This window comes from Panthera tigris, chromosome F3 (genome assembly GCF_018350195.1).
Source record: "Panthera tigris isolate Pti1 chromosome F3, P.tigris_Pti1_mat1.1, whole genome shotgun sequence".
NCBI classification, from domain to species: domain Eukaryota; kingdom Metazoa; phylum Chordata; class Mammalia; order Carnivora; family Felidae; genus Panthera; species Panthera tigris.
The window spans coordinates 33,099,430-33,111,638 of NC_056678.1; the positions used below are offsets into that span (position 1 = coordinate 33,099,430).

General features: G+C 35.1%; 1 protein-coding gene across 4 annotated transcripts in view; it reads right to left on the bottom strand.

Annotated features, from left to right (window-relative positions):
- SYT14 (synaptotagmin 14) overlaps positions 1-12,209 on the bottom strand; it is a 219,762-nt gene that overhangs the window by 149,781 nt on the left and 57,772 nt on the right. For 2 of the 4 annotated variants that reach the window (XM_042976651.1, XM_042976650.1), the window contains exon 1: positions 486-1,308. In XM_042976651.1, coding sequence (XP_042832585.1) covers positions 486-1,269 — 784 coding nt within the window. In that variant the 5' untranslated portion in view covers positions 1,270-1,308. Of the gene's footprint in view, positions 1-485; positions 1,309-3,612; positions 3,778-12,209 lie in introns of those variants that run through there. The other 2 variants (XM_042976653.1, XM_042976654.1) reach the window with 1 other exon arrangement.

Sequence of the window (12,209 nt, forward strand, 5' to 3'; positions counted from 1 at the left end):
AAGAACATGAATGCTTTCAAAATAAATGATCGCCAAAAAAAAAAAAAAAAAAAAAAAAAAAAAAAAAAAAAAAAAGGATGACCTTAAAAGTGTCTCCCAGTAAGAGGATTCAGGAAAATCTTTTTTCTTTTAAGTATATTCATTTCTTTTGAGAGAGAGAGACAAGCAGAGAGAGAGAGAGAGAGAGAGAGAGAGAGAGAGAGAGGCAGAGAGAGGGAGAGAGAGATAATTCCAAGCAGGCTCACACTGTCAGTGTGGAGCCTGATGCAGGGCTTGAACTCATGAACTGTGAGGTCATGACCTAGGCCAAAATCAAGAGTCAGGCGCTTAAATGACTGAGCCACCCAGCTGCCCCCAGGAAAATCTTCAATTAGATCTATAGACATGTAGTGGAAAGTTTCGAAATTTGGATGATGTTTTCTTAATTTAAAAAAAAATCAAGAGAAAATTTTATCACTCAAACCCACATTAGGAGGAGACCTCACCTTTTCTTGGTATTATCTTAGAATATTTTTCATCTTTACTCTTTGCTGTTCCTTTGTTGGCAGAAATGGCTTCATTTTGCTTTGTTTTTATGTCTCCTTTCACTTTGTAACATGTTGTTGGATTTATTTGTTCTTTGTGTTTTCCGTGTAACTTATCTTCGGAATTTGCTGATGGTGCTGGATATATGTCTTCTTTCATGATGGGTTTCTGTATCGTATGTCTGTTGCTTGCCAAAATATCTTTTGGAGAACACTCATTTCCTGACCACTCATTCCCTTTGGATCCTTTACTTTTAATACGTTTTTCAGTCTTCTTTAAATGATTTTCTTTCATTTCTTGATCTCTTACCTCCTTTAAATCATTCTTACCATCATCAGGAATTCCTAATCCATTTTTTTTATATCTGTCAGTACTTTCAAGTTCTTGACAAGCAGGTATAGCCCTTGCATTCTGTTTGATAATTGATACCCCTCCATCACTCAGGTGCCCTTTCAAAGAAGAATCACCACCAGCATTGTTACTTTCTTGGTATTTGGACAGAGTCTGTTGCCTGTCATTAACACGTTTAAAAATTCTTTCTTCGTTTATCCCTTGCTCTTGCTTTTGTGAAACTGAAGTATTGTCACAACTGATCTGATTTGCTCTGTGCTCTAAACTAGACTGTGTTTTCTGACAATTATTGTCTTTGGAGACTTGTGGTGACGTGGCAGTTGCTGGCTTAGCAGTATCTACAGCTTCTGCTACTGCAGAGCTTTCTTCTTCTGGGCGGAAGCCACTGATCATACTGGTTACCTGCTCAGCCACTGAGTCAGTGAAAGCATAGCTGACTTCTCCAACAGCAGCAGTCAAATCTTCTACAGCATTACTGATTGTGTCCACCAGAGAAGACACTGAGGGCAGATTCTGCTGGAAATTTTTGAAAAATGCCATTTTCTAATTCTTTATTCCTAACAGATGCAATAATGGAATTTTCTCTTCTCGAAGTATCAACCACTTTGGAATGTGAATTTAAAATTTACTTAAATGTTGTTACTCATGAGCTCAATATTATTATTTTGCATTGTAGCGTTTACTCTTTCTGTAAATGCATTATGCATTGAAAGAAATATGTTGAAGCAAAGACTCTTGCAAAAAAAAAAAAAATCAAACCACTTGTCTTAAATGTAATGAAATTTTTTCCCACTCCATAGCTATCATAACAGCAGCAAGACAATAATTTCCCCTCAAACACTATCGGTTTTTATTCTATACCTGCAAGAAGAAGTATAAAAAGGATTTTTATTATGGACTTTTAGTTTATTTATTAATAGTCTATGCAGGGGAACTACCCTATATTATTAACAAACTAGCAATATCATTTCAAACTAACAAATATATTATAGGGAAAATACCTACACAATTTGCACAGAGGTTACAATAGAGGAGAGAGCAGAGGGTGAACATCTGCTGAATGGCTACCAGATGCAAGGCATTGTGATTTACAAGTTTATCTCCCCTGATCCCACAATAATGCTAGGAGGTAAATATTATTATTCTTATTTAATAAGTAAAAAAAAAGAAGGTTCAGAAAAATTAAGAAGGTCCCCCAAACCTTTCCAAGGGATCCTCAAGGTAAAAACTACTTTTATAACAATAAAGGGATATTTAACTTTATCACTTTCATTTGCTCACAAATGAACACTGGAGTTTTCCAGAGGCTACATGCCAGATTGACTACAGAAGCAGACATGAGAATAGCAGCTGTTTCTTCTATGCCAGTCATTTAAAGAGATTTGCAAAAAAATATAAAACAATGGCACTCTCCTCACCATTTGGGGGTGGGGGAGTAGAAAATATATAGGTTTTTAAGTTAAAAAATGTTACTTATGTTTAAAATGTATGTAGTAGCCTTACTGATTTTTTAAACAAATAAACTGATAAGAATATTTTTAAATTTTCTCAGTTTTACCTTCTAATATGGTACATATTAATAGATATAACTCACATAAACAAAAGCTGTTTATGAGTGTTTAAGAGGGTTAAGGGGTCATTAGACCCCTCCCTCAAAAAACAAAAACAAAAACAAACAAACAGAAAAACAGAAATGCTGAACCAGGGAATTCTTGGAGGCTGCCCAAAGGGCTATCTCTAAACCAGTTCATTCTATACACATGATCCAAAAGCAAGGTTGAAGTATGAGAAACACTAAACTTAAATCAAAATCACATAAAGTACTATAGTTTCCCAATGCAAAAGTCACAGATTTAATTCCATAACCAATAGGCTGTATAAACAATGATGCTACCGCTTTTTAAGTTACCAGAAGAGAAAAACATCTCTCCGACACAGTACATAGACAAGAAAGGCAAGGTTTTTCTGCTAATGCTCTGCAACACTGTTCTAAATTAACACCTTGCTTTTATAATTCGCAGCTTGCTTCTGCTATCATTTAAATAAGCCAGTCTCTGGAAACAGCAAATAAAGAACTCTTACAATAATATTAAAAAAAAAAATTAACACCAGGGAACACTTTGCATGAAAGAAAGAACAAGATTACAGGCCTCTGCTAACACCTAGCAGAAGTAAGTGATATAACGTGATATAATGCCTATAGTACCAAGGGAGGGAGAGGAACCCTAATTTTTATAACCAGACTTTATCTATACACTAAGCTGACAGGCAAAACCGCTTTCTCCAAACAATAAAATTATCCACCAGCTGAGAATTCAACAGCAGATAAAGAAAAAAAGGTGAATTCTTTCAAAAGTCTTCTGAGGACATAGAGAAAAAGCCTCTCTCTCGAGTTATTTGGACAGTACGATTCAAGCTACGATTTAAGCAAAAAGATACTCCTTCTTAAAGCATATCTACTCATAGTAGAGGCTCAAGAGCATGCCTTACATATGAAAAATAAAAAGGTCATTTTCTGATAGTATGCAGTTCATCTTTAAGCAATATGCTAGCAATTCATGAACAACAGAAAGATAAGGGAACATAATTTACTTAACAAATGTTTTCCTCACAGAAAAGTGCTCAAATGTTAATTTACAATGTCAAAACCAACCTTCTCATATATATTTAAAAAAATAAAACAACAGAATGGCACAGGAAAAAAGAACAAACAAGAGAAGCAGAGATGATACTTACAAATTTTATCTTGTGAGTTCTTCCTTGTACTGTATCCTGAACCAAGATCTGGAAACCCGCCAACATTTTCAAAACAGAACTTCTTATTAATATAGAGAAAAAGGAGCAGCATCAAGATAATAAACACCCCAACAGCTGACAAAAATCCAACTGCCTCTGGAGATACTAGAGAAAAAAAAGTCACAGCTGTAAGCATTTATTCCTCTTTAAGCTACAAATAAGAAGGAAACCCCCACACATATGTTAGATTACTGCCTTATTTGAATTATACTTTTTTAATTGTCATAGTTCACACAGGTTTACAAGAAAAAACAAACTGCATACTTTAATGAGCTGCTCAATTCATTCAACAGTATTTATTCAAATCTAAACGTTTCTGCATAAAGTACGTTGGAACACTCTTAAAATACAGGAGTCTGTAACATAGGCAGCTATATATTTATCCATTTAAGAGCATTACAAAAATTTTAACCCAAGAATTAGAAAAAAGTATTTCCCATGCATGGGTGTATTACTTAGCGAAATTTATGAGAGCATATAGTAGTAGTAAAATCTCTAACAGCTTCAATGGCCCATTTTATTTAATAAACTCTAGACTTCTTAACTTAGCATTCAAAGCTCCAGCCTCTCTTTTCAATATCACACTCCAATCAAATTGTTCCACTCACTGCCTCAAAATCAACTATATGCGTTACCTCACGCCTTGTCTTGGTTCATCCTCTTCCCTTTGCCTGGAATGACCAAGTCTCCTTTCTACCATATCCCACTCATTCATTCCAGTCAACAAATATTTTAGACTAGCAGCCATACACCAGGCATTATCACATCCACAGTTTCTGTCTTCCAAGAACAGTCTGGTGAAGGCAGTTACAACGTGGTGTAATAAAGACTATGAGTGGGGAAGAACAGGGTCTACGAGACCAGAGAAACACAAGCCAGTGTTGAAGGATCCAGGAGGCTTTTCTGAAAGTTATGGCCTCTATGATTATATCGTAAGAATAATTAAGAGTTAGCAAGTTAACACTATTCCAGACGGAAGAAACAGCAAGTGCAAAGGTCCAGTGACAGGAGATACTGTATATTCCAGAAACTCAATGAGAAACTTTGTTATGATAAACCAGATTCTCAAGAGGATCTGATCTCAAGAGAATTCATGAAATCATACATGGAGATTTTGTACAGTGAGAACAAAAAAATCTCCGACTTCTCCAACCCTCAGCAATCTCTCTTTCAACATTTGCATTATCTGTCACTATACCAGTCATTTGGAGTTTAAATAGAAACTAAATTTTTCATCCCTAATGCCTTATATCTAATACTCAAGTACTAGCTGAAAATGAATCCTAAGCCTCGACTATCCTGTACAACCTATGATCTACTCTTTGTTCTTCCACTACTCAAGCAGCAGCTAAAATGTCATCTCCTCCAAGATTCATTCTTCAATCAGAAGAGCCACGGCAATTAGCATCTATAACTCATTTGTTTAAAATGAAGTCACCAACCAGTCTAATGATGAGCGTTTTCACCTCCTGGCTTTTCATTATTTGTGAAAGTCAGCCATCGCAGGTGTAGAAATGATATCACATTACAGTTTATTCAAAGCTGGATCAACAGTATTGTGATAGAGGATGGAGCAGAGGGACATTATAAGGGAAAAGGTGAGAGAGTCTGAATGGGAGAAACGCAGTCCAAACATCCAGCCCAGGAACAGATCCTGCTACAAGAACCAAGAAGTTATGCTCAGACATTAGCCCCGACTGTCTCATTTTCAGGCTAGAGAACAGTCAGGAAAGGGAACAGGATTTTAATTTAAAACTCTAAGCTATATTAGCAAAAACAGTGGTGTGCGTTAAGCCTGAAGGATGAGGTAAAAATGAAAAGAGAAGAATTATCACCAGCATCTCTAATGGCTAGGAAAGCTAGAAGCAGGGCAGCATCTGGTATGAAGAGGCAGAATGCTCGATAAACTTATATTCAATATTACACCATAAGGAGCACATACGTATAGGAGCTTCTCTTCTAGCCCAGGTCCAAAATACATTAGAAAATTTGATGTATTTAAGTGAACAGACAGGGCTAAATAATACGCACCCTGAAACTCTCCCATCTCTTAAAAGACTAAATGAGAAAGAAAACATAGCTCACTCCACTTAAGAAGGCTAGCAAAGACAGCAACAAATACATACAGCATATACCATGTACCAGTGACTGTTTTAAGCTATTTACATCTATTCCTTTTTTTATTTAAAAAAAAATTTTAATGTTTTTATTTATTTTTGAGACAGAAAGAGAGAATGAGGGGGGAGGGGCAGAGAGGGAAACACAGAATCCGAAGCAGGCTCCAGTCTCTGAGCTGTCAGCACAGAGCCCGACGCGGGCCTCGAACTCACAGACTGTGAGATCATGACCTGAGCTGAAGTTGGACGTTTAACCAACTGAGCTTAACCCAGGCGCCCCATATGTTAACTTTTTTAATCTTCACAATTATACTATTATAATCCCCATCATAAATCATGATATGAAGATACTAAATTATGTGCCCGGCTCGTTAAGTGGAAGAGTCAGGATTCAAACCGTGTCTGGCTCCCGAGGCCGTGTTTTTAGCTACCGCTCACACTACTTCTCCCGTATTCCTTTTCTCGTTGCCTCTTCCTATCTCATGTCTCCATCCTTATCTCTATGTTCCTCTTTTCATCTCCCTCCTTCCCATTTTAAAATTTAAGCTAGTGTCGGGGGAGGGGGGGTGTGGGGAATCAACTATAAACAAGTATAATCTAGTAAGTACTATAATAGAGGTAGGAATATAAAGTATTACTGGAACACAAAGAAGAAATATTACCTGGGGGAAGTCACAAATGCTACAGAAAGGAGATAACACTTGAGCAGGGTATGAAAGATTAATAAAACTCTATCAAACAGCGAAAGGGCGGATGAAACAGCATGGTAAAAGACACAAAACAATGTGCATGGCATTCTATAAGCACCCGTGGGCAACAGTCGTGCGTTTCATTTGCTTCCGTGTTCTCAAAGCACCTGGCACAATGCCACATACCTGACATTATATAAACATTTGCAAGTGACTGAATGAATAGATGTGTGTTCAGGAAAGATCAAGAATATACCAGAAGAGCTCAGACTGGAGATAGAGGCAAGATCCAAAATGTCAAAGAAGCTTGAATGCCATCGCAAAGATTTTGCATTTGTAGAACTACATCGCTTAAAACACCTAAAACACTGGATTATATGGTAGGGAGTGACTGGCGGCAAAACATGAGGGAGTTCTTTTTTTTTTTTTCAATTTTTAATAAAAATATTTTTCTTTAATTTTTTTACTATGTTTTTCACATTTAAAAACATGAGGATTTCTTAAATGAAGAAGTACAGTGGTGACAGAGTTCCAGTTCTTGTTCAGGGAGAAGTGATAGTAACCTAATCGATTAGATGTGGAAGATGAAAATGAAGTTGAGAATAATTCTAAAGTTCCTCCCTTGTGTGGATGAGTTAATAGTTACACCACTGGCCAAAATGAAAAAATATAAAAGGAAAGGGATACAGTTTAGGGCACAGGGGTAAGAGGGACTTAGAAAGAGAGAGATGGATAACTAGGTTAGTTTTTGACATGTGACATTACAAATGTCAGCAGAAAATTTCAGTGTGGATGCCTAGTAAGGAAAGGGCAGTATGCGTATAGTACTCTGGTGAAGGCTGAGTTAGTTATAAAAGACTTAGGAGTTTTCCCCTTTTTGCTCATCCTATTCCAAGTGAAAGATTTCACTGGCTAAATACAATGCCAAACTGGCATTGGTAATGGTAAATCTTCATAAGATTTTAGAAAAATACATACTGTGACTTTCCCCACTAGAAAAAAGATAAAGACCCTACTGTAAATATAATACTGACACAACTCCTTTTATATTGCCCCGCAAAATGTCCATTTCCCACTGAAAATATTTTAGGTCCTTAAACTTTAAAAACAGTAATATGGCTGTAGACAAGAGAAAAAAATTTCTAATAGAAATACTAAAAAGCTTCATCCTTATCTCAGGATTAAAATAATATTATTTCAAATGACATGATACTATAAGTTGGCCAGTAAGAGTTCTACGCATAAAAGCATTTGACAAATCCTACTTGTACATAAAACTGCAATAGAAACCAACTGGTGCCTGGGTGGCTCAGTTGGTTAAGTGTCCGACTTCGGCTCAGGTCATGATCGCACAGCTTGTGGGTTTGAGTCCCGCATCCGGCTCTGCACTGACAGCTCAGAGCCCGAAGCCTGTTTCGGATTCTGTGTCTCCCTCTCTCTGCCCCTCCCCCACATGCACTCTGTCTCCCTCGCTCAAAAATAAACATTAAAAAAAAAAAAGAAAGGGGCGCCTGGGTGGCGCAGTCGGTTAAGCGTCCGACTTCAGCCAGGTCACGATCTCGCGGTCCGTGAGTTCGAGCCCCGCGTCAGGCTCTGGGCTGATGGCTCGGAGCCTGGAGCCTGTTTCCGATTCTGTGTCTCCCTCTCTCTCTCTGCCCCTCCCCCGTTCATGCTCTGTCTCTCTCTGTCCCCAAAATAAATAAAAAACGTTGAAAAAAAAATTTAAAAAAAAATAATAAAAAAGAAAAAAAAGAAAAAAAAAGAAAATACACTAAAATTAAAGATATGAATTCTATACACCATCAAAAAAACTAAACAAAGTTATACTTAGATCTCATTAATATAAATATATATTTTCATTCAGTGTTAAGAATTTACCCCTAAAATCTTATTTATATTATCTGCTTATAAAGCCATTCCGTATAAGTATTTCTAGGATTATGGTTAAATTATCTATATATAAACCTACTCTTTTCCAAAATTCTAGATTAGCTGTTGCAAGCAAGTAAATGCTATTGCAAAATGCATACTATCTTTTAAGGACATTCAAAATCTAACAGCAAACAGATAATTAGTATATACATTTGAAGAATTTAATTTGCTGAATCAAATTTAATTTCAGCTAATCAATAACTCAAAATTCACTAATGCATTACTTTCCCATAATCCAAATTTGTAAAATTTACATGTGATGAATAATAAAATTAGCAACATCAAATATTTAAAAGTGCTTATTGTTTGCTAAGGGCTGCTTTTTAAAAAATTTTTATTTAGGGGCACCTGGGTGGCTCAGTCGGTTGAGCGTCCGACTTCGGCTCAGGTCATGATCTCACAGCTCGTGAGTTCGAGCCCTGCGTCGGGCTCTGTGCTGACAGCTCAGAGCCTGGAGCCTGCTTCTGCTTCTGTGTCTCCCTCTCTCTCTGCCCCTAACCCCCTCGCATTCTGTCTCTGTCTCTGTCAAAAATAAATAAACATTAAAAAAAATTTAAAAAAAAATTTTATTTAAATTCCAGTTAGTTAACATACACTGTAATATCAGTTTCAGGTCTACAATATAGCGATTCAACACTTCCATACAACAGTCTGTGCTCATCACAAGGGCGCTCCTTAATCCCCATCACCCATTTCACCCATCCCTCTCCCCCCCTCCCCTCTGGTAACCATCAGTTTGTTCTCTATAGTTAAGAATCTGTTCCTTGGTTTGCCTCTCTTTTTTTCCCCTTTGCTCATTTTAAGCATTACATTTAAGAGTTAAGAACATTATCCAATTGATTCCTCACTATAATCCCAATTTTACAGATATATATATTGAGGCTCTGAAAGAGTGAAGTCGAATTTTCAAGATCTTAAAATTATTACTCAGTGATAGAGTCTTGATTTGAATGCAGGCACACTGACTCTTGAGCCCAAAATGTTAAACACTAATCCCTATTGCTTCCTATTTGCCAGGCAGTTTTTAAAATCTCTTTTGTTTTAAAATTTAATGATCAAGGTGCCTGGGTGGCTCAGTCGGTTAAGCGTCTGCCTCTTGATTTCGGCTCAGGTTATGATCTCACCATGAGATTGAGCCCTCCATGGGGGTCTGAGCTGACAGTGGGAAGCCTACTCGGGATTCTTTCTCTCCTTCTCTCTCCGCCCTTCCTCCACTGACACTCTCTCAAAATAAGTAAACATTTTTTAAAAAATACGAAAGTAAAATTTAATGATCAAAACAATTTTATGATAGGTAAGCACTATACATCATCTTAGTCTTTAGAGTAGTAAACTGAGGCCCAGAGACTAACGAACTTGTCTAAGGCCACAAATGTAGTAACACGGTAGAACCTGAATTTGAACCCAGACATTCTAACTCCAGAGCTCATGCTCTTACACATCAAGCAATACTGCTTCCTTACATGTCAACCTGCAATATAAAAAATAAAGGAAAGCTGTGATCAAAGTAATATAGCTTACTATATACATTAAGAGAAAATATCTTATGATCTAGATTTCATATATGTTAAAAAATGACAATGGATTCAAGCTTTCTCAAAGTAAATATATAAATTATAAAAGTGGAATAATTTTTCCTATTCAAGATACTTTCCTAAAAATGCTAAAATTAATTACAGAACTATGCTTTGAAACCAAAATCAGTGGTACATCCTTGTATTATATGCAATGTTCGAAAAGTTAATAAAATAAAATTTAAAAGCTAAATGTATCCTATGGAATAATAAGCTTGATATTCATTAGTAATGCTCAGTAAAAATACATACCAACTATATAAAGTCCTATATGAGGTCTCTGTGAGCTACATGATCCCGTATATGAACTATCTAAAGATTATACTGCAAAGTAAAAAGGTATAATTTCTTCTAGGAAATACAAAAAGTTTACCTTATCCAAAATTAATAATTACTTATATTACATACAGTTAACTGGCTTTATCTTTACTATACAGTTAGAAATGAATATATATGTGTATGTATATATATACATATATATATTTACAAAAGATAAATAAACCCATTTTTTGTCAAAATTCAACTTTCAATAACAGTAATAAAATTCACTTTAATTTCTACAGATAAATTGGTCATAAGAAGAAAATGATAAAATTATAGTCTTATAAAGTAGAAGCAGGAACAAATCCATTTTGACTCTGAATGTATTGCAGAATTCACCTAAATTCTACTTTTCATTTTGTCATAAAGAAAACATTTTCTATGTAAGTTTTATGAGAAAAATACTAGGATATATATAAAAATAAGTATAAGGGAGATATTTATTTATAAAACTCTCATATTTTCAATATTAACTTATTTATGCATTAATACTCATCTCTAAGTACCGTTTCTTTGTATTAAAACACATTAGTTACAAATGTTATATTTATATTTGTAAATTAAAACAAATTTTACAAAACTATTCTATTAATTATATTTCACACGCAAAATTAAATAACAAGTACCCATGCTTCTTAAAATTCTTCAAGAAAGAAGGATTGAAGAGAACCACTTACAATTTGTATTATAAGGCCTGTATTGCAGATCTGTCTTACTTGGCATGAAACACTAGTCCTCCAGTGACATGTCATGGAGACTTAATAATTCATTTAATAGATGTAATTCTATCTCTTGAACAAAATGTGAACTGTACAAGAAGTCAACTTTCATTTTAAGAGAAATACCTGCTTACTAGTTAAGAAGTCCTGAATATTTTTTTCTGATATTCTAATCAGAAAAATTCTGCAATTTGTGTTGCTCTTGTTTGAACAGAGAGAATTTATCAGTATTTCTAAGAATGCAGGAAAATAAAAGATTTGACATGTTTAAATTTCCTTTTATAATATCTCAGTTGCTTCCACAAATAACATCTTGAAATTCTTAGATTATGATATAAATAACACAAAACTGGATATATATATGCAATATATATATATACCTATATAAATATATCAAGAAGGGAATATAATAACACGTAACTATTAACTCTAGATTTCATTAAAAATCGGTAAAAAACAAAACAAAAAGCATTTACTTGTAAGTGACACAATTCACGGCTGAGTAACATAAAGGGACAACAAGAGGGGAAGGCACAGATAATGATGTGGGACGTGACCTAAAATCTTACAAACAGAACTGCCCTCTGGGAGAAAGTTACCTGACAAAGTTGATAAAACATGCCATCCAACTTGTTTCAAATGCCAAACCATCACTAGATTGAACCAATATTTTCTATAAGTAACATGTGATAAATTGAAATTTCATTCCAATATCGTAACAGTGAAAAATCCTAAATCAGTCTTTAAAAACATTGGAAAAAAAACCCCAAACATTTATTAAGTACAGAGACCAAATACATATTTAAATCATATGCCCCTCACACTTAGACTTGATAATAATATACTTAATAAACCCTTAATAAACTTATGATAATATATTTAAACCAAATACTTAATATAAAAACTCTTGTCAAACATTCTCTGGAAGATGTTTTTCTTCGAGTATACTCTTAACAGAGGCTTCAAATTACAAATGCAGTAAAGGTTATATAAAGACAAACTCATTTTCCTGGCAAATCTCCATATAGCAAAGCACAGTCCTTTTTTTAAACAATAAATTAGGGTTAACTGCCTCAAAATTCTTCATTGTCCATTCAATGTGTATGAATTCCTCCAAAATTATGAGTGCTAAATGGGGTACCAGCAAATACAGGCATACTTCCTCTTGCCTTGTACTTTTCCAAG